General features: G+C 35.7%; 1 protein-coding gene across 1 annotated transcript; it reads left to right on the top strand.

Moving 5' to 3' along the window:
• Nucleotides 1-247: 247 nt before the first annotated feature.
• LOC149776939 (uncharacterized) lies at nucleotides 248-2,466 on the top strand. Its single transcript, XM_089941363.1, has one exon. It carries the CDS (start codon nucleotides 248-250, stop codon nucleotides 2,303-2,305), a length of 2,058 nt encoding a protein of 685 aa, XP_089797489.1. The 3' UTR covers nucleotides 2,306-2,466.
• The last annotated feature ends 22,146 nt before the right edge of the window (nucleotides 2,467-24,612 follow it).

Genomic DNA, 24,612 nt, shown 5'->3' with positions numbered 1-24,612 from the left:
TTGAATTACAATTAGTACGTATACCAGATACACAATCGTTTTCGATCAATACAAATGCAAGTAATGTATGTGGCCTGTTGTTATCTTCATCTTTCTTAAAAGCATCACAAAACCGATCAATAACAAAAACAATTCAATTGTATCTAACTGATTTTTGAGTTAAACAAAACGTCACTTTAGGGAAGATATTAAATATTTTAATATATTAACTTTTGTTTTAGACAGGGAACTAAAATCACCCTCAAAGATGACTTTCAACATTCCTGAATACTACATAGCGGTGTCCCGAAGGCTGAATAAAGTTCTGGATACAATAGGAATGAGTGAGGATATTCGCTGGAAGAGAACCAATATGTGGATCCAATCCGAGGAGTTGTTTAGTGTGACCACGAATAATACTTGTCATTTCTTCGGAAGTCAGGCGGAGGCGACGACGACTCCTGGCTTGCAATCCGACATAGATTGTGTCCTATGTGACTTAGAAATAGTTCTACAGCATCTTGAGGACTGGGTGTACGCCTTTGGAACTCACCTTGTAGTAACTGATGAAAACACACCGCCAGGGTATGTAAAGTTACAGTGTGTACGCCGTTTTCTACCACAGCATGTTCATAATGTACTGTACAAGTTAGATAGATATGGTCGTACTGTTGCCTCCAATGATAATCATTACTTGAAATGGACCATGGCTTCTGAGCACCATGGTCCTGCTAATACTCTAAATGATAAATCACGTCCATTAGGGACAGCTTCATTTGACGTTGTGAAAGCAAAGCGACTGCATTCTTGGCCGAACCAGGCTTTTCAGTGGTTAACACGAAATAGACAGCACAGCTGGCCGTCCGAAGGAACGATTGACCTAATTAAGCAGACGGGTGCACTACTGGTCCCAGTGGGTCATAAACTTAGCCCAGAACAACACCTGGAATGGCGAATATCCATTTCATATGGGGAAAAACTTCTTATATGGCTAATGAATTCAACACAATACAAGTGCTATATTCTTTTGAAAATGATAAACAAAAGTTTTATAAAACCAGTTGTAGGCGATGATGTGTTGAGCAGCTATCATTGCAAGACATGTATATTTTATTTGATAGAAAAAACACCGACAGCCATGTGGCAACCCGATAATCTACTGCTATGTGTTGAGCTGTGTTTGAGGCTGTTGTACAAGTGGGTTGACAATAAGACCTGCCCCAATTACTTTATTCCAGAAGAAAACATGTTCCAGTGTAAAGTCTACGGCAACATACAATCTCGGCTGCTTGGTGTTCTGAGTGATCTGCTGAGACAGGAGGGCAGATATCTCTCCAGGATATCATGTGACAACATTGGACATAATCTGGTGAGGACTTGCCAGACTCCTCTCATGCAGCTTGAATCAGCATGCGAAAGTGTCGGGAACATTCTGAAGGAGACAATTATGGTTCTGTATTGTTGTTTACATTCGGCTATGATATATGGTTTCAACGAAGTTTTGATGTTTCAGCCTCGTATATTAGATAGGCTGTTTTCCTGTCCAGGACCACGACATGACGTAATCACTATATTATGGAAATTGTATTGTTCCTATATTGGTTCAAAACTGACATCTGAAAGTCTTTGTCGGGAAATACATGACCAGCAGTGTCTTGAGGTAGCCCAGGAGCTTCTCCTTTGGGGTTCCTCCTCTGATGTGACATCTGGGAATCTGAAGCTGGCAGCTTTTTATTTGATCCAGGACGACCTTGACAATGCAGAGGATGTGCTCAATGAAATACTTGAAAATTACAGCCACAAAACATTTAACCTTCACAACATTTCTCAACGCTCATTACATTCACTATTATGTGAAAATCTTTCAACATCACAACTAGCAAGGCAATACATTGCTTTCCCAGTATTGTATCACCACTCTGAGATTACTCTTGCAGCACTAATCCCAGAGGTGATCTGTTCCACAGAGTCATATCAGATAGATTTACAGCAACACGTTTTGCAACAGAATAAATTCATAGAGATTAATCCAGAATTTTATCTTTATTTCTTGAAATTTTTATGTCATCGCAGACAGAACAAGAGGTCGCACAGGGAGGCTGCTCTTGACAATATGATCTTTGTCATCCGATATATGCATGGTCCAGTGTGCAAACACACTGCACTTAACCTTCTGGCTTACTGTCTTATGCAGGAAGGGAGACTGATGAACGCCTACATTGTTCTCAGCAGGTCAATGAAGCTTATGAAACAAAACAACGCTGCCAAATGGCATATAGCTACTCTCATCAGTGCTGCTTTCAGATTCCTACGTGTCGGACAATGATGCGGAAAATGCAGTGTATACAAATTACACGAACGCAAATTCAGAAAACAATTGCTATTATAGCGATTAGAAATTAATACTGCGGCCATTGTTCATTAACTCAGTCAATAATACTCATTGATTTCGTATTGATGGGCAAAAGCGTCAGAGGTCCAATAGTCACCTGATATTAATAATAAACCATTTCTAAAGCTGTTGTACACAGAATTCGAAAATATTAAATAAATGACACGTATTATATATATACATATATGCTAAGGATTTAGAATGGTGCTAATGATTTAGAAGCAGTTTTAATTAGCAACATATATAGTATGCGCACTCTTTAATCACTTTATCATAATTTAATACAGCCGACATTTAGAAAAGAAGCAAACGATGCAAATCAAATCAGTGTAGCCCAGTTTCAGCTGTGATGATGATGTACCGCCATCTCGGTTAATTCTGCGCGTCGGGTAATTCTGCGCAAGGATAAGTCATTGATGTAAACATTGAATCACGTGTTATGTTTGTTCAAAAACCCATTTTGTATCAATAAAGAACGATCGTACTTTAATTAAGGAAAGTGATATTCACATATCGACTAGAGATGTACATGAAAATGTAATTTCTAAATGTCAATATGAAGACCCACTCCATGACCTTTCTTGAACCGGTCACCCAGAAAATCCGATTTACTGTGTATCTTTTAGAGTCATGCAAATAAATACATTATATAAAATATGGAAATGAACTTATGTTTTGAAGCCAAATCTAGGAGAATGGGCATTCAGGGGTTACAACTCTACTAAAGCATGAAGTGGAATAACCAAAATAACAACTAATGTCGGGTCTTAATATGAAAATTATAATAAATTGGTTCAAATGCAAACAGTCATTAATAAAGCTATGCCATGGAAACCTAAGTTAGGAGGAATAAATCGGTTGAACACCTCTTCTAAATGAAAACGTTGAACACTGTAGACATAAACTAATGAATGGTCCATCAAATTAAAGTAACATGGTAGAATATTCACATCTCTCTAATTACACACAATACTTACCATTGCTCTACCACTGAAGAACATGCATATTTCCTATCCCTTATTATTATGATAACAAAATATGAAAACAATAATTCCTGCTATTTTAAAAAATGTAAAAATTTTAAGTTGCATAAATTAACTACATTATACATGATTTATATTCGCATTGCAAGTTCATGTAAAAACCAAAGTGTTTTATTTCAGAAAATCATTTCAATCAATTTTTAAGCGGCTTAAGAACATAATCATGTAAAAGTAAATTCAATTCAAAAGAAGTTACTGTATTTAGTATGCATTCATATATTTATTAATTTTAACTGACTTGTTTAGGTTGACTTCGAGGTAAATGTATTAAAATATACAATTTAAAGTGTAAATAGTTAGTGTTTATAAGTATACTGTTGTGCATTAAAGTTTAAGTTCTACTGTGTTCTTGAGATGGAAATTTGATCTGTGATATATGTTGATGTAAACATGTAAATACATGCTTAATATATTGAAGATTAGTATATAAAACAATTGTTTTGTTTTTCCTTATGATTAATTACAATTGTCATCTTCTGCGCCTCCCCAAGTAAAGAGTCACTCTAGTGTCTGTATGATTGAAATCAAAGAGTCACTCAAGTGTCTGTATGATTGAGATCATGAAGCATTACTTTTGGGACCAACCAGCATTAAAGTGTAACTGTTCAAATTTTAAAAAGATGCAATCTCGGGTCAAGTACTTGGTATACAAGAAAATACAAGCACAACCCAGCCCAAAGTAAGGGCTTCTCCAATCATGTTCTAGACTCTTTCATTTATACAAAATAATTTAAAAATTTCTTATTATTATGTTTTTTTTTTTCTTCTTGAAATGATCGATATGACATTCTTTCTTACATGTTTCTGCGCACCCAAATTGCCCTGATTGTTATCAGTTGTGTCCACGTTCAGCAGGTCGTGAAGGCTACCACAAGATTTTTTTCTTCATTCAAGTTTGTCTAGGTTAGAGGAAAGGAATATATCTAATTACTCTATTTAGACGATCTGGATATTGTCTGTCAGGATTATGATGCCTCCCACAGACACCTTTTCACCATTATCAAAGAAATGACAAACTGTTGCAAAATTTGCAAATATTTACGATAACCAAGTCTTTATCGCAGCAATCAGATTGTTTGAGGAAAATGGAAGACATAAACAATAACTGGACGTGTTTCTAAATACACTTACTGATTGCTAAATAGATTAGCATGATTGACAAGTGGCAATACGTCAGTTGCTATACATATATTTTATGTTCTTTATCTGCAAATATGCAACCTGATATCTTGTTACCAGTAAGACAGAAAAGAACATTAATTTTTAACCGATGAGAATGAAGACAACAAACTCAATATCTACTAGACATATGTTGTCTATTTTGGGTCATAATGAATGCCTAATTGTTGTAATGGTATGAAATACAGGTTACGATGACCTTGTTGTATACCCAAGGTCATTTCTGTGCTCCTCATGTCACATCAGAAGATCTTTACGTTGTCCTGTATATTGTACTTTATTGTCCTGTAAACTGTATTATACTGTAGTATCCTATATATTATACTGTATTGTCCTGGAAATTGCATTGTATTATCCTAGGTATTGTCCTGGAAACTGTATTATATTCTATTTTAGTATCCTAGATATTATACTGTATTGTCCTGGAAAATGCATTTGTATTCTCATATCTACTGTATTGTATATTGTATTGTATTGTCCTTTACATTGTATTGTATTATCCTTCATACTTTATTGTGTTGTCTTGTATATCGTAGTGTATTGTCCGTTATATCGCATTCCATTGTTGCGTTGTCCTTCATACTGTATTCTATATTATACTTTTCTTTTCCTGGAATTTTTTCCTCTCCTTTATTCTGTATTGTATATTGTATTTATAGGTTACTCCATTTGTATGGGAAAATATGAACGAGCTTTTGGATGGAAATACTGCACAACCTTGGGAGTGCAGTATATCTTTCCGAAAAAACTCGTTCATATTTTCCCATACAAATGCAGTAATCATTTTATTATATGCTCATTTTTTTATTGTACCTAAGGCTTAATTATATAAACAAAATACACTACAATAAACATCGCAAATGAATGTATGCAGCATGCCAAACTAAATACACAAGCACATATTCATCATTACACAAATCAACATTATTACTGCGCACATAACTCCGCCCAGATACATTTGAACTTAGTCGCGCGCTCGACATAACTTTCGAAAGAAATGGCGTGTCTAGTTAAAATTGAAATTTGGAGTCATATTGTGAATGAATGTGCATTGCAACAACTATTCCATTTGATCTGGAATGAATAGAATTTGGTATTTTTCTCGATTCTAGGAAATTTCGTGATTATGGACTGGATTTGTATGTGACAATTCCACATGAAATACACGAGACTGAAGAAGCTATGTAGAAGCGTGTTGACATCTGCAAATGTGTTTCTGTTTCTGTCATTGAATGTTTGAAATCATAATGTGGGAATATATGAAGTCTTTCAATTGCAATTATCAAAATGACGCTATGGAATTTAATGCTTAGTTCATTTTGAGTGCAGTAAGGAGGATGTAATTGCACTTATCATCGAAATTACAGTACAATTTCGAAATGTGTAATCCAGATTGAGAACCTATGACATGGCTCATGTAATTTGGATTTGCAAATTAAGAAAATACATTTTAAGGAAATTCAGGATGTAAAACTAAGTATATTTTATTTTGCCATTCTTATTACCAGCTAAAGAAGAGAGTATCTGATTTGTCACTTGTATGTTATTTGTAAGGACCTTATCTTGCGTCTATTATATACTGTAGCTAGCCTAAATCGGAAACATTATATCAACGCGGAATGTGCCAAAGCAGCTGGTGTGTGGCAGTCCACGAAACATCTGTTTTAGTCATTCAGAAACAAATTTTAACAAACCACAACGTAAAGAGCATCTTACGCGAGTGTACATGATTTGTGTACAAATCAAAAGTGCTGGCGTCTGCGTCCATTGTTTGTTTACAATAGAAAGTAGTTCCTTTATGCACGTGAATGCTACATGTGTATTGTCGCGCGGGTTCAATATCGGGTAATATTGCATGATTCTGACAATGTAAAGATAACGGGGAAAAACAAATGAGCATATAATAATGAATTGTCCTATATGTTGTATTGTATTGTTCTTCATACTGTATTGTATTGTCGTATATTTTGTACTGTACTGTCCGTTATATTTTATTGTATTATCCTTCATAATTTATTATATATTAGACTATATTGTCCTGGAAAATGTATTTTCCTTCTCCTTCACACCGTATTGTATATTGTATTGTACATTGTACTGTAATGTCCGTTATACTGTCCTTCATAATGTATTATCCTGGTTATTTGTTAAACAGCATCATATATCACTGCAAACAAACTATATACCAGTAATATAAGACTTTTAAAAATGATGATATCAGAATTGCATGTTATAAGTAACAATACTTTTGAATAGCTGTATCATTATACCAACACAGAATATATTTTTTAGAAAAACAAAACAAAAAGGAGTGTAAATAAAAGTAACCCGCTTTAAATAAAAGTAGCCCGCTTTATAATGTGACTATGATGTTTTATATGCATCAAAGGTTCTCCATAAATGAATTTCAACAAAGGACTTGAGATGACATTTCATAACACAAAATCATAACAATATACTGGAAAATGCAAAAAGAAACTTGATTTTGTTTCAAATATAAAAAAAATTAAAAGAAACGATGAAGATATTATTAGAGTTTGTATTTCTGATGAAACTGTTATAACATTTACGCCTTCTGCAGGTAAATGTAAATGACAAAAAACCCAGTTAAAATATGTAGATACCACATAGTAAAGAATTAATGATAAATAGATGTAACAATAAAAAAATAGAAATATAGAGAAATAACACCCTTTGCAGATAACCTCTCTGACACTTTAATCATTTTAACAAGAGTACATGATATTCTTCTCCGATACTGAAAAATCCCCTATGACATCATCTATGATGTAGAAAGAAGGTTACCATTTTTCTTCTTTCACTCAGTCACCTTGACATGTTACCTTCTAATTCAGAATCAATAGCCTTCTTCCTTATCATAAGTGCAATTCATTGACAAAGTGTGTTTTAGGTATGTCACGTATGGTTTAGGTGTGTCATACATGGTTTAGGTATGTCATGTATGATTTAGGTATGTTATGTATGGTTTAGGTATGTCATGTGGTTTAGGTATGTCATGTTGTTTAGGTATGTCATGTGGTTTAGGTATGTCATGTAAAACTAATGTTATTCTTTAGAAACCATTCTATTTTCCTTTCAGTCAAAGTGGTGTTGATCGTTGAACTTTTGACCCCAAAATCAATAGGGCTCTTCCTGACAATAAGTGCAGCCAGCCACAGTCTTTAGTATCCACAGATGATGATGAACTCAAGTTATTGCGCAGAGAACATTTTTCTTCTTTCAGATGGGGTAACCTTGACCTTCAGAAAGCGCATGGGGCTACCCTATTAACAATGTGTGCATCATCAAAAGACTCACAAACTATAATGTGTTTGGCAATGTCTCACAAAGAGGAACTTGCGCTGGGAAAGCGGCGGCAAATACCGTTTCAGGGACCATAACTCCTGTACCTGAGAATGTGAAATGATGGAAATCCAAAAGATTTAGGTCTCAACAATATAACAGTATATAATAAATTTGGTCCAAATCCAAACATTCCCTAATAAAAAATATGCAGTGGAAACCAAAGATAGGAGGAATAAATCACTTAAATGATAATGTGGAAGACGCAAATGAAACTCATTCAAGGTCATATCAATACAAAGTTGCAAAACTGATGTAAATGACGTCAAAGAAGTCTGGAAATTTAAATTATTTAAAAACTCATGAACATAAAACCCCATGCCATTTTGGGTGAAATCAAACCAAAAATTGGTGGAGTTATGCTTTGGAGACCAAAGTAAAGTAGACGGAGCATAATGGGCACATAACACCTTTAAATGATGTAATAACATGACGGAAATCGAACTTACTCAAAGACTCAATAATACTGAGCTACTTTCCAAATCTGGTTAAAAATTAACAGTCCTAGGTAAATTTTAGATGCAGAAACAAAAGTTAGAGGGACAGGCTTTCTGGGGACACAACTTCTCTAAATGACGAAATAGTAGGCTTGAAACATAATTCTTTCTAAGTCACATCATTATAACGATCTGGTTAAAATCCAACACTTATCGTGTGGCAACCAAATTGTTGATGGACACAGAGATGGACAGACTAATGGATAATAGAGAGACTTTATTAGTATTGGTGCACCAGTGACGCTGTCCGTTGGGGGCCAAAATAATACCAAGATATGTATGTCAGCTAGTAATCAGGTCATGGGTGACTACTTAAAAAGAAAGGGCGATAACTTCAAACGCCTGATAACATCCACTGCAAAAATGTGTTTCCAGTGGTGGACTCGAAGGATAGAGAAGAGTAGGAGCAAGAGGGAGGGAAGTAGCTGTGGCAATCAAGTCAGTTTTTGTTCTCTTTGTGTTCATAATTATTGAAACGACTAAAAGTGATTCCCATCACTATCAGACCCTTCCTTTAAATGTATTCTTGAATTTACAGCAATAAAAATAGATAAACGTAATTTCACAACAAACCTGCCCACATGGCAGTTCGTTGATACATCAGGAAACTAATAAGGGCTAAGTGCAAAATCTCAATGAGATTTTACTAGTATCATATATAGCCAGTTATTAAGAATTTATTTATTTTCCTGGTTTATTCTTTGTTTGTGACTAATGAAAATTAACTGAGTAATGTTTATATTCACTTATACGTCAAGTCCAACAGTATACTACACATATGCAGATCTATCATCACATAAGGCACCGACAGATCTGGATCTATGCAACTTTCTAGAAGTAATCAATATAATATAAGAAACAACATAGACCCTGATACGCAGGCGCATTACGTGATGGCATATAAGTCTATATTATTTGCAACTGGACCAGACTTATAAGCAAGTGTACACAGTATCAGTTTTGGTAGTTTTGGGGAAAATGACATCTTCAGTGTCATCCGACTTTGACTGGACTTGGTAAATATATATTAACTAGGTACACATTATTATTTTAGAGGAGATTTTAGGTATTTTTCCTCCTATTCATTAGTGTTTTCTCCAAAGAAGTTTGAATAAATTCCGTCTATACAGGAATTGGAGTCATTACTTTTATCTATGGGGGTGCACTTTTGAAATGTTCTTCCTTCAGATAATCAAGAATGACTCTCGGGCCTTCGTTTTTCTGCAAACTGTTATACTTAGGTACTTATATTTGAAATTGTGCTAGATTGTTCAGCATAACGGCTTGTGTACAAAGGATGAACATCAATCTGTAATCTTCAAGTACATTGTCTAATGCTGATACATGACTGGTACCTGGTACCACGTACACATCATACAAGATGGTCTTTGCTGGGGATTTAAGATCTTTAAGTAGGTCAGTCTTGGTTGTCGGAAGCTGATTGCTCCACTCCTGTAAGTTTCACGGTGTAAACATAAGGACATCGTAAACACAGGGTCGACAAGGGGTTTGGGGGGGGGGGACCGGGCATATATCCCTTGGGCATGGGCTTGAAAGGGGGGCCCGGGCCTAACAACACTTTTTAATTTTATAAAAGAAAATTTTTGTTCGAACAAGAACTTGGAGAGGCCCGGTTGTTTCTTACCCCAGGGCCCATGATCGCTCTCTATGGCCCTGCGTATACAGTAGCAGTTGAAAGAATGAAAACATTAATTGACAAAAAGATCGTAGTTTGTAACACAATTTCTGTTTAACTAACTTAACATCTTGTCTGAAGGCATGATAACTTCGTCCATATTAATGAATTTACACTGGGAATAGACACATGTGCCCAAAGTTTCAAATACATGGATAATCATTCAATTGAAACTGCTAACAATAAACACAATGACATAGAGATGATATCTCATTAATATATTAATTCGATCTTGATTGATATCACGTTGTCAGAAAATATGGTGCATGAGAGGATGTGAAGCGTCAAGTCATTTTCCGGATTTTCTCATGCTGACAACATGATGTGATTTGGGAATCAAGATCAAATTGCAATGGTAATGATATTTCCTGCATAACTATTGATTTTTAGATAATTTCAATAAAAGAAATTGCTTCACAATTCAACCTTTTTAGTTCAAAATTCATCTCAGATGATCAGTTTTGTTTTGATCAGCTGGTATGTACATAAATATGACAGTTTTATAAATGAAGGACTTGCCGTTTACAGCACATCTGAGAGTATGGTGATACAGAATCAGAAAACGTATTGTTTTCCTATATTTTGAAAATAAGATTAAAATTCTGGCTCTTTCTTGAGCAATGTATTTATTGGTATATAATGATATATATATAAAAAATTATGGATTGTAAATGGACTTTGTTTTAAAATGGATATGGGAATTCTATTAAGGCACGGTTCTTGCTTTTGTTTGCAATAAAATGTGTCCAAGTGCAGTCATCATAGCCCCATATCAGCCAATGAACAATAATTCAGCAGATCAAAGCCAATGACGCTTGCTTTAAATTATTGTGGTAAATTAGCAGCAAAACCCTTGATCCGCCAGCATGTTGTGTTCCGGGAGATCGTTTTATAATGTTACCATTCGAATGCCAATCATTCTTGTTAAACTGAAATCTTTTCTGAATAAATACCATATTTACTTGCTTATAAGATGTGCTAACTTCGTAATGGACAGACCCAGATCTGCCATTGCATAATGGACCAGCAGGTCTGGTCTATGCAGTTTGTTAGGTATAATCTTAGAGCAAACAATATAGACCCTGATCTGCCGGCACATTACGCGATGGAGAACAGGTTTTTCGTTGTTTACTAATGTCTCAGACCTATAAATGTGTACATATGGTACATGTTTACCAATCATAATCACGTTTCACACATTGTAGTTATGTAAAATTCCATAAATACTGTCCTACATGCCATTGCAGATGTCTCACAAGATTTTTTTTCCTTTCCTTCATTATTCTCTTGATGCGTCTGAATTCTTTCTGTATTACTCAGTGATCTGCAAAAGGGCATCCAAATTTTCTGCCTGGAACATTTCCTTTTCTTCTAAACCTGCTAGAAGAAACGGAACATCATCAGGTTTTGCTTCAGTTATGAAGGACTGCAAGGCCTCATGGTATTGATGCCTGTCTTTAAATTCCTTGCTTCGATATTCGTATTTATCGTTTAAATCAGTGGTTCCCAAACCTTTTCGGGAAACCACCCGCTTGGTTATCATCAGCGCCTCCTACCTTACCATGTAACAAGCATTATTCAGCATAAGCGCCCCACCCCCTTGGTAATCCCACCACCCTTAAGAGGGCGGTACCTCTCACTTTGGGAAACACTGGTTTAAATAGTTGAAAATCCGTCCAGTTTCATATCGTAACTGAACCTGAAGAAAAGAGAGATTTGTGCTGCAGTCTTACTAAACACCATCCACGGCTTTGATCTTGGAAAATAAATGCCCATCAAAATGAAATAATTATGCCAGAATGTACATAATAAAGTGCAGTGGACTGATGTGGACTCGTGAAGATGCAAAAGTCAGTACATTTGGTTATGTATATCTATATTTTTTTTTTTAACTTTTGGTACATGACTATGTCTATATTGTGCTTAGTTTCTATTCATGACAGTAAATTGTAGTTCCTCGTGCGCCCTTTTAAAAGTAATTAGTAAGTAAGTATATTTGATTGAAATAGCATTAACGCCTAATTGTTAAGACGCTGTTCCAATGCATATTTCTCGACAAATAATCGCAAAACGAGGTCACAATTGATTGATTATCGCAATCATCACAATCTATGTTTCGCTAAGTCTTTACATCGATTTTGGTGCAATCAAAAACCAAAAAATGCGACCAATGTTCAAGTATTCACAAAGCATTTGATTGTCGATTTGATGATGATGATGATGATGATGATGTGCAATAACTGTACGAAATGAAAGGTCAGTGTGCTCTGGATTTCTTTCCTTAGGCTGTAGCAACATAGGGTTTTTAATTATTTAAATGCAGGCATAATGAAGAACTAATATTGATGTCTATATCAGAATCAGATGTGGTTGCATTTAAATGTGTCATGTCTAATTGCAATGGTTGATCTCAATGCACGTTAGTTTTTAATCGTATCGCTTTACTCGATCTTGCCCACCATTTTGGCTAACTGTTTGCATGTTTTAGGTTCGCGCATTTCATGTGACCTTGTGAAATGCTGTTTTAAGGAGTGTATAAGTTGTTATAACATCCTTTTGGATTTTGTACCATGCATATATTTGAATATATACCGCTTTGTGAGTGAACGAGGAAAATAATGAATACAAGATAATAATCTAATAGATAGATTCAAATCGATAAGTTTCCTTGAAAACATGTTGAATATAGTATTTAAAATTTTTATCATATACTCTTTGTTCAAAAAAGATCTTTATTTTAATTGCGTAAAGTCTCAAATGCTGCATCTTGTATGAATTGTCAATCAATTAAATTACTGAAGTTTCTCCTTTCTATATAATGTTTTCATTTTATCCGTCAGCCCGTACTGACTGCTGCTGAAAACAATTAGAGACTGACAAAAAGTACTGAAAACCTATTACTAAGTTAATATGTACACTAATGATGTGAAATCTGCCTTTTGCTACCAAAAATTGTTTAGGATGAAGCAAACGGAGTGCACATAACACGTTTCAACCAATTATAAATATCAGGGTCCACCTCTCACATTGTAGGACTAATACAAGCACCGGATATTTAGTCACGACCAAAATCATGCATGTAAATATAACTGGGCAAATAGGGAGCAAATAGCTCTGATGGCATATATCTGGCACGTTTATAATGGTGACATACTTTCTAAAGCTGAAGATTACACACACACATGGAGCACAAATCCTTAAGCCCCCTGCCCAGACAGCTGACTTGAACAGGTATTGTCTTGGTTCGATGACTCACATTTTTACATATGCGATAAATGCTAAGTGGTCAGCAGATATAATGAACAATACATTATTCCATTACTCTGTAAATAAAAGCGTCACTCTTCTTCAATAATGAAGAAGAAACAGACATAATAACTTGACATAATCCACAAAAATTAAATACACATTGGTATGGAGACGACGCTATCTTTGCTCTTCCTTTACTGTAGGGGAGCTACAGAAGATATATGTACGATATTTGAACCCTTGACAAGTGTGTATCTTTAGAATATTTTATATTTCTGCTTATTTATACGGAAGACAGGCTAATTTAAGAACAAATATCAATGTATTTCTTTATGAACAGACTAGACAAAGATATAACATTTTATTTCACTGGAACTAACGCAAAAGGCTGGGCCTTCAACATAATACATTTTTATTTACACAAACCAGATATAGCTCTCTCAACTTTTAAAGCAACATTTTAGAATATCCGTGAATTACTTATTGGAAATAAAGCTCATTATTGTTTTTCAGGCCAGTGGGATTGTTTCTAAACAAAATATTCCAGACTGCAAGATAAGAAAAAGAAAAGCAATGGATCATGAAACATTAGGTCGCAATACTTGTGTCGACCTAATCTAAGCTTCTACCCAATATCCCTTTCTTATACCCAAACTACGGACAAATGTTGCAGGGTCGGTAACACACACACACACACACACACACGCCCACACACACACACACACACACACACACTCCAAGCTTCAGCTGAACCGAGCAGGAGATCTCGTAGTTAATTATACATAAGTCATTTAAAGATTTGGGTAATCAGCTGAGCTAGTCTATGTGATCCGTTTTGCTTTAGAATAGTTGTGTATTTAGGTACGCTATAACTAAGCAGATTAAAAAATTTTCGTAGCTTTAATATCCCTACAATGTCCCTAAGTGTGTCTCTATAATGACCCTTTTTTCTATGCCCCTATTTTATGTATCTGACCTGAATACGCGTTACTGTAGGTAGGTAGGTAGGCAGGCAAAATGAATTTGATAGGGACAAAGGGGAGTTTTGTAGGGACAAACAAAGACCAATACACATACACACGTACACATATACACACACACACACGTAAGCTTGCACACATACACAAACTTACGCGTGCACACATACACACACACATACATATACAGCAAACTTCATCAGGACTTGTACACTTTTATATGACTCTCATTAAATCATAGACCAGAAGGGTAGTTTTTTTTTTACACTTTCGCCTGTGAAGTATGCTTTCGTGTGACTCGTAGCAAATCTTTGACCAGCAGGTCGATCTGTGCTGACTCTTCCATCTTCTTGACTATTTGAGAACTGAATGAATACGTTAAAACCTGCTAGACACTAATCTTATATAGTGACCTGCTGCGTGAGAAACCTAGTCAAACGAAATTGTTGCAATCAAGGTGAAACAGTTCCGGTGAGAAACTAGAAGTAAGAGGCAACATCATACCGTCTCCTCTCTCTCTCTCTCTCTCTCTCTCTCACACACACACACACACACACAGAAGAGCTGAAGTGTTAACTCTAATCCATTCGAAGACGACATGAGCGAGCCTTAATCAATGTCCCCCACTTATGTCACAAAAGCAAGAGAGTCCTGATTTAGCCCAAAAGAAATTCGTTCGTCCCCTATAATTATTCTGACATTTGAGAGACGCAAAAGCGCACTTCCAGAAAATTGAGAGCGAAGGCTTACACCTATGCCGTGAGATGTAAAGAGTTCAAGCAGTGTGTAAAACTTAGTTGAAGGTTTGTAATCAAGATGGAACGATGACATTTTTCCAAGGAGAAAGCAGACACCAAGCGTCAATGACGATCCGTGTCACACGATGCTTTTGAAAATGTGTTGGTAGACGTTTGCACTAGCAATCTTGAAGATATGATTGTCTCATATCCAATACCATTTGCATTACAGAGTGAGACTAAGGGACTGAGAGAGAAAAAGCGTTAGTAAATATGATAGAACAACAGAACCAAAAAGACCAGCGAAGAAAGAAATTCGTTTGGTACCTCATGAAGATTATTTCTAACAATCTAGTAGCCCCAGAAGTGACCTGCAGAAATATGGAGAACGATGACATATACCTACATGGTGAAATTAAATGGTTTACGTCAATGGTTGCTATTTCTTTGTTTATTAAAATTTGTACAAACTTTATGTGTGTAAGCGAAAACTAACACACGCACACACACACACACACACACACACACACACACACACACACACACACACACACAGAGAAGTGTTACTGCACTGGGTGACAGTAAGTCTGGAGACTAGTGTTTTGAGAGATGGGCAGACAGAATTAGCATTACTGAAAGAAAGAAAAAAATGGTAAAGAAAAAAATACGGAATAGAAGCGCACCATTTTTCGTTTTGTTATTTTTTGCGGTATTAAAGGACAAAGATAATGAAGACAACGATACATTCTATGTGAAAAATGTTCATTGTTTTAATTCATGTTGTAAATTTCATAAGAAGGTAGTGTGGTATTTATTGTCTGCTGACTGCTTAACATTTGCTGTATATTCCAATTTAATTTTTTCCTTTTTTGGGGGCACCAGACCGATGCCCCCCACCCCCGCCACATTTCCCCTAAAAAAGTGAAAAGTGTTTTGTGTGTAATTGTATCCTCCAGGTATGTTGCTTGTTTTATTTTATAAAAAGAATTTTCAATCAAAAATGTAATTATTTTAAATTTTTGATGGGGTATTTATATTTCCTAGTGTTATCTAAAGGGGTGTTCATCCGAGCCAAGTTTCTTTCACCTAGCTCGAATTCGCTCCCCTAGTTCGTGTTTGTGGCCTTTGCTAGAGGTCTCCTTAGTCTCGTGTTTGCTATATGTGTATTGCTATGTGTGTGAACGCTATATTAGTTTCCGTGTTGAGACAGCATATCAGTCAAATTTCTCCAGTTTGCCTTAGTACTAGTTTTCTTTTAAATTTATTTTTTAATTATACTTTATTAATCATTTTTGAAAGGGCAACTGAGCAGTGTACTATTTTCAATAGAAAAAAACCCTAGTGTTTTATGTGCGTGCTTATATGTGTCGCTCATCACATAATTTTGAAATGAGGCGGGCTGTGCTCGAGTGAGGGTCCATACTTTATTTATTTGTCGTATTTCCCCCGACTCGAGTTTTGGCCCCCTTTTATTTTTGTGGCCAAAATTCCAATATATATTAGTCAACTATACAGTACGGGAGCTGTATAATTAAGAGAGAGCGAGAGTTAGAAATAAGCAGAGGTGTTGTATTTGTTTTTGTGTTTTGCATGTACTAGTGTTCCATATGGGGTGTTTTTCTTAGGCTCTTTTAAGGGCCTTTCCACTTCGCGTGACGCCATGTGATATAGCCCCATTACGTCATTACCTTTTACTTTCCCCATACATATACCCTGTCCTTTTGTATATTTAAAAGTAAGGAGAATATTCTCTAAGGATTGTTTATATATAAAACACATGCAAACTAATAAGTGTTTAACGATATATTAACCACCTCCAAGGAGATCAGGGTGGGAACGAGGTCTTAGCCCGCGTTTGCGTTAGCGCTCGTAATGAGCTAGCAACAAGGCCCCTTTCTTACCCCTACTCCCTGTTTGGTATTTGGTATATAAACACATGCAAATGTATTAGTGTTTAACTGCATATACATTTATATGTTTGTTTTGGGGTTTTTTTTTGGTTGTTTGTCTTTTTTTGGGGTAACTCCTTTTTATATTTAATTTTTGAGAGATATCAAGTGATTTTTTCTGGCTTTAATTAGTCCATAATTTTTGAATTTTAAATAATTATATCGGTTATGATGGCCTATGTTAGGTATTTTGTAATTGTTATTACCTGACCACAGGCCATCATTGTTTTTGTAATGTAATCTGTTATCTTAATTACTGTTTTGTTTTTTTGTCGAAATTCCCGTCCAAATATAGAATATGTTTCTCTGATATCTCTTTCTTTTTTTACGTATCTTCATAATCAGTTTAATCCGGTCATATTTCCTTCTTTCACATTGTGCGATGGCATGACATTTGGTAAAGTTGGATGTTTTACACATGGGACATTTGATTATTGCGCGAATCATCCTTCTTCTCAAGGCAGCCTCGCCTGTTAGCCACGCATTATGCAAATATTTGTATATGATACTTTGTATTTTAACTGATCCGATGTTGGCCCAGTGCCCCCACACTCTATCCCAATCTACACGGATATTTTCTTCCTCTACTTTGTTTCTTTTATTTTTTGCTTCATATTCCCTAATCCAGTCATATGTCTTAGGTATGTCCTTTTCCCAGAGTTCTGTTTTGTCCCTAAACTTGCATAAAAGTTCTTTTGTTTGTCTGAAATATCTAGGTACTTCTAACTTTTTGCATAACTTGTTATTTTTATAAATATTTTGCCTGTTCCTTAAGGTGAAGCCGTACCAATATACGTATAGGGCTTTCCATGGACCTTTTTGGTATTGTCGGTAGTCTTTTGAACCTGTTTATAATATTTTTATATTTGTTTTAAATGGGGCGTGGTAAGGCTAAGCCCCCTTTTGTTCTGGCTCTATATAATGTTGATTTTTGGACGTAATGTATCTTGAAGTTCCATATATAGCTTATAATTTCCTTATCTATCTTATCTAAATTTTTATTTTCTAAGTCTACGGAGTTTATATATAGTTCATGTTAGAGTACATGTATGTTTTTGCTACTTGTGCACGCTCCATTATGCATAATGGCATTAGTGCCCAGATTTCGATATTCTCTTTGATTTTTTTGTTTCTATTTTTTTAATTTTCTCTTTCTTTGTTTTTCGCAAAGAAGATTCCTAAAGCTTTAACAGTTACCTTGATTAAGTATGGTGGTTAACCGGGGTGGTTTCCCCTCCAGTTCCCTATATTTAGTATTTCTGTTTTATCATGATTCATTTGCGACCCTGATGCTTTTCCAAATGATTGGTATTCCTTTTGCAGGTGTTTAAAGAAATTTTGGTCTTTAATGAAGTTAGTACAGTCATCGGCATGTTGGAGCATTTTGAAATCCTCTCTCAGATTAGGGATTTTTATATCTTCAATATTTTTGTTATTCCGTGTTTTGATACTTAGTATTTCAATTGCTATTACGTATAATAGCATAGATAGTGGGCAGCCTTGCCGCACCGATCTTTAAATATCAAATTTATCCGTGACAGCGCCATTATTTCTGGCTGTTATTTTATTGTACAGGATTTTAGTCCAGTTTTGGAAGTTAATTCTCTAATACCTTTTGGGTATAGTTATTTTCAAATCTGTCGAAAGCTTTCTCTTGGTCAAAAAGTACCATAGCACCTTGTTAACCTGTTTCGTTTACATAATTAATTATCATTCTTATATTTAAGATATTATTTTGCACATTTCGTCTCTTCCCCCCACACGACTGGTTTACATTTATGATTTCATTTAGACATAATTTAACTCTATTTGCTAAAATTTTGCTTAAAATCCTGTAATCTATATTTAGGAGGGAGATGGGCCTCCAAATTTTTAGGTTTGCCATATCCCCTTTCCCTTTGTATATAATTGTTATTAACCCTTCTCTCACTGTTTCCGTCATCATGTCATTTTTTAAAAGAATGTTATTATATAAATTTTCCAGAATCGGCGCTAACTCACTTTGGAATTTTTTTTATAGAATTCCGCCGTGAGTCCATCTCTCCCTCGGAATTTCCCTTTCGCTAGCTGACTGATTGTAATTTTTATTTCATTTTCTGTTATGAAATTATCACATAGGTCCCTATGTTCTGATGATATCTTATCACATATAATATCTTTAGATATTCATCTATAGTTAGTTGATCAATGTTTTGTGAAGTATACAAGTTGGTATAAAGATCCTTAATTTTCCCTAGTATTTCGTTTTTCCCTGTTATATCCCTCCCGTGTTCATTTTTTTCTCTAGTTACTTTTCCCCCCTCTCCTTAATTACTCTCTTTTATATAGTCCATTTGCCTTTTTGCATATGGTGTTGTATCTTCCCGCTCTTAATTCAAACCCTCTATTTTCCTCATCAGTTGGTTTTGTAATTGCTTTATCTTTCACTCTAGTAATTTCCCTTTTAAAAGAATTTTAATTTCTTGTTTTTCCATTTCTTGTAGTTTTTTCCTTTTTATAGAATGATATACTGCTAACTTTTCATTTTTTTAAAAAAATATCCCAATCCGTAATTATATCTTTGTTAAGTTTTCGAATTCATTTTGTATTTCTTCTTTAAAATCATCTACTTCTAAGACTTTGTTGTTTAATTTCCATACTCCCTTTCCCCATTTTGTTTTACTTAGTATTTTAAGATCGAGACTTATTAATTTATGATCAGAAATTTTAAAATCATGTATTTTTGCATTTTTATATAGCTTATCCTGAAAACATGTTACATAGAACTTATCTAATCTTCTAGCTTTTTCATTTTTATACTCATACGTGTATTCGGTCCTAAGTAAATTTGTTTCTCTGTATATATCATTTAATTTATGTTTCTGTATAAGTTCTTCCATTGTACGTTTTGCAGTTAAATCATTTATTGTTAAGCCTCCAATTCTGTCAATATCTTCCCCCACCCATGTTAAAATCACCCCCTATAATACATGGTTCCATTGTATGGTCATTTAAATATTTGTGTACATTTTGAATAAATTCAAGCTTTTTATACCTAGTTGCTGGAAAATAGACGTTAATAATAAGAATTGTTTCCAGCTTTATGTGAATCATTCTACCCTTGAAATTTTCATCCTTATCCACCCTTTCCCAATTTAAACCCCTCCTATTTTTAATTATAGTTGCTACACCCCCTCTTATGTCATCACTTCTACAATTATTAGTAATCACTATTGCATCTAACTCTTCTTCTAATTTTGTCTTAAATTCATTTAAAAAATTGTTGTGTGTTTCCTGAACCAATATTACATCATATTCATTTAAATATATTAATTTGTTTATTTTTCCCTTAGCTAGTCCATTTGTATTTATTGATGCTAGTCGAAAGTTTTTTCCCTCCATTTCTGTTTCCCTCAAGTGGCTGCTCTGTTCTTTTTCTTTATTTAAAATTGATACCAAGCTTTTGTAGTAATATTATTATAAATTTATGTTTGTATAAATGTGAGATATATTAATTTAAAATTTGAGTGTCTGGGGGCACAGGGGCCCCATCGGTCACCTCATTGGTGTTTGATCCACCTTCTCTCTCAGGTTTTGTTAGTTCAATGTTATAGCCCATATTTGTCAATTCCATGTCTGTCCCATTGCTTACATCCATTTTATTTTCCGTATCGTTTTCTATTTCTCTTTCTAGGTGGTCTCCACTTGCTTTCTCTATGGTTTCTTCTCTTTCTTCCTCGCTGTCTGATTTGTCTGTGATGTCTGAGTTCCAATTTAAGAGATGTCCTGTGTTTCGTAGCATACGCTACAAACAATGTTGCAAAGTTTTCACAAATCTTAAGGCGGGAAAAATAATAACAAAAAAGCAGCACCAAAACGCGCCTTGTTCTATCGACTGTCTGAACTGAGAGAAAATAGGTCAAACATTGTTACATTTTTCTGAACGCATGTTTTAGTTTTAGAATTCAGAGTTAACCATAGGCAAGGTTATGCAGTGCAATGTCACTCGCGTCTTTCTTGAAAAAGTCGTGCGTTTGTTTCCTTTCTGAAAAACGGTAAATCTAATGCTAGAAAGAAAAAAATCCGTGACACATTGCAGTGCCAAAATAAGGATAAAGCTAAGATACCTGAATTGTACAAGCTCAAGTCAAGATTTTATTTCATCCCACGATTTACAGATTTACAATTTTTAGGGGTGTAAGATTTTGAAAACAAATTACGTGACAAACGGAATAGTTCATATAATTATGGTGACTACTGATCACAATTTTGGAGAGGTATCTTCAGACGGGAACAGATACCATTAGGATTTCAATCAAAACTACTATGAGAGAGAGAGAGAGAGAGAGAGAGAGAGAGAGAGAGAAATATATCACGACATTTACGTCACTTACGTTTGTTTTTATGGTACATTTTCCTTATGAAGGATTCAAAGAAACACACATTCCATTTAGATAATTACATTCATAGAAAAAATACACCATTATAAAATATCTCAAGAGTGAACTGAAGATGTAGGCAACTAAAAATTCTTTCTTTTTTAATAACGTGGATGTAAAGTTCTCACGAATAGTTCATCCCAATATGCCAGTGATGTATTTGACCATAAGATTGGCACAGTTTCCGTGGGATCGACCAGGGTACGATTGTTCTTGCATTAGTTTTACTTTTTTTTTTTGGTTGTCAATCGCCTAGCGGTGAGACACGGCCTATCTCGTCACTGTGAGAAGAGCTACCGAAGTCAATTCGAGCCAGTGTCCATGACGTCACCCTGTTCCATTCCTATTGTTCCAAAGAAACCCAATACCTTGTCCCTAGACAGACCCAATCTGATGTCCATATATATTCCCATGTTAAATTTGGGGTTGTGCCCTGGGGACAATGGGAATGGAACAAGGTGGTGAGGTCTTGGACACTGGCAACAATGTTGCAAGTGGCTGACCTCAATCGGGCGAAACAATGACAGCGGTGGGAAAAAAGTTATAACGCTTGTTGGGACGGTACATATAACTTTACATAACGCCTGGAGGGGCGGGATATATAAGTTTATATAACGCCTGGCGGGGCTGGATATATAACTTTATATAAATCCTGGTGGGGCGGGACATAAATCTTCATATTAAAAAACTGGCGGAGTGGGACATGTAACTTCTTTATAGACATAGGCAAAGAAACAAATGCATAAACACAAAACATTAACTAAAAAATTTAGGCAAGAGAGTAAATCTTTTCGAGGCAATGAAGAGGCCCTGAAAAAGGCCTTTGGGTAAACATATTCTTCTTCTTTGTCTTCTATTTTCTCCACCATCACCTTATTTTCTCTACTACATTTTTCTTTTTCTTCTCATCTTTCTTCTCCTCTTTCTTCTCCTCTTCTTCTTTTATCTCTATCACCTCTTTTTTCCTCTTCTCATTTTCCTCTTCTTTTTCCAGCTTTGCATTATACTATCTCATACTCTTTTGTCCTCCATGTTTTCCTTTTACTTCTTTTCCTGTTTTATCATGTCCTTTAATACGTCTTTCCCTTTCTTAAATTATTTATTTCCATAGCCAATCTGTGCGGGCTATAAACCCCAAACTGCATCATAACCAACATTTCCTCCACCATCCCAATCGTATCCAACACATCTTGCAATTTTATAGTTTTCTCCATGTTGCTGGCCATTTTCTTATTCAATGCTAAATGGCGCGAATCGAATAAGGATTTAAGTCGCTTACGTCTCCTAAGGACTTTTGTGACCTGTTTAGTCACGAATGTCGTCATTTTTAATTGGTCGATGCCATAGGAATGGTGCCACTACGACATCTCATTTATGGTCGAATGTCGCATTTCTTAATTGGAAGAAATGTCCTAGTGTGGAAGGAGGGAAGGGACCCGGCAGGAGGCAACAACGGCCAACAGGAACATACCTGAAATGCCAAGACCTACTCTGAATCAAATCATCCCAGTTGAAAATTATCGGGAATCCCTATAGCCAATTCTGTGTTAGCCACAGTTGTAATTAGAGTCACATTTTAATTTTGATCAGAGTTTCAAATTTTCCTATTGTCCTACGTTTAAAATTTAGTGTACTAAGCGTACATAAATTTCCAAAAAATTTCTTACTTAAATGTAGTCAAAGTGACTATAATAAATTTCTGAAAATATTAGTTGTTACAAATAGAATAGAATTTTGAACGATCAACAAAGGATCAAGTTCGTTGTGTGAGTTCAATCAAATAGGGTTTCTAAGCCAAAGTAGAAACCCTTAAAATAAGAGGCATTTGTTTAGCAATAGCCCAAACAGCCATTGTTGAGTATTCGGTCTCCTGCCAGTCGATGTATTTTACTGCACTAACGTAGTTCTGTGCTTTTTTTGAGTCGTTTAGTGTAGCTTTTAGCCCGAGTTCCAACAGCTTATCTGATTCGCTTTTCTCCTCTTCAGCTACTTCGTCAGTTTCGCTCTCTTCTCATTCAGCCTGTTCTTCATCTTCGCTTTCTTCTGAGTCAGAAATATGAATACTTCATTCAGTTTGTATTTCTACGGCTTTGCTGTTTACCTGCCGTCCTAATGGTAGTGTCTGAGTTTCAATGGAGGTGACCTTGGTCGGTTCTGGTGGTCGTGTCTTTCCGGTAGAGGTCCAGATATCGCAGTTGAGTGGTTCAAGGTCTTTAATAGGGCCGCTTTCCTCCTCTCCTTGCGCTTTCTATTCATGTTCCTTCTACATTCGCCATTTTCCCCAGGGTCAGCAATATCTTTGGTCCGCCCCTTCACTCTTGTTCCAGACAAGAAGTAAAGTAATTATTTTCGTTCCAGCTCTAAGACTCCAGTTATCTGCTTGAGCCTTACCTAGGGCTCTAATTGCCCATAGTGATGGTGTAGGGATTATTTCATTTGCTGGCAGCCAAAGCGCCACGCCCTTGCTATTAATTGTTTCCATTGCGATCTACTTACTTGCTCGACTTCCACTCGAGTAATGGCGCGAATGCTTTCTTGCTTGATTGAATTTAAGTCATGTGTGTACCAAATGGGCACATCCCCCACGCATTTTTGCACTCAAAGAGTGCTGGTAAATTTAACTGGCTTTTCGTGGGACTATAAAGTCCTATACGACCTGTAAATTTGGCCTTCATGAGTGTGAATAGACCCAACACACACATGTTTTAAGTCTGTTGTTGTTGTTCTAGGGTTTAACGCCATTTTTCAGCACAAGATAGGCTATACATGGCGGCCAGTATAATTGGTGGAGGAAGAACCCTAGAAAACCCAGGGAAGAACCACCGACCCACGAGAAGCTACTGGCAGGCTTTCCCACATACCCACGTTAGCCAAGCCTTGGACTCGAACCAACGCAGACAGAGGTGTGATGGCAGTGATCCGGAACGGTGAGCGCTTTAGACCACTCGGCCACTCGGGGCCCCTTGTTTTAAGTGTGTAACTCCTGTATTGCGTACATGAGTGGGAATAGACCCAACACACACTCGTGTAAAAAGGTTGTATTATTGAATTCCAGGTGTCTACTGCAGTAGAATGAGCCATCATTCGTGATTAGATGTATGAGTGCATTGCACGCTGATAAAATTGTGATGTC

Source organism: Sinohyriopsis cumingii, chromosome 18 (genome assembly GCF_028554795.1).
Source record: "Sinohyriopsis cumingii isolate HCF-2022 chromosome 18, ASM2855479v2, whole genome shotgun sequence".
NCBI classification, from domain to species: Eukaryota; Metazoa; Mollusca; class Bivalvia; order Unionida; family Unionidae; genus Sinohyriopsis; species Sinohyriopsis cumingii.
Note: the sequence above shows the minus strand (reverse complement) of the source record. Positions and strands in the feature narration are given on the sequence as shown.

What these genes read in the sequence shown, in the direction of transcription:
- LOC149776939 (XM_089941363.1), top strand. Translation starts at nt 248, where the DNA reads ATGACTTTCAACATTCCTGAATACTACATAGCGGTGTCCCGAAGGCTG.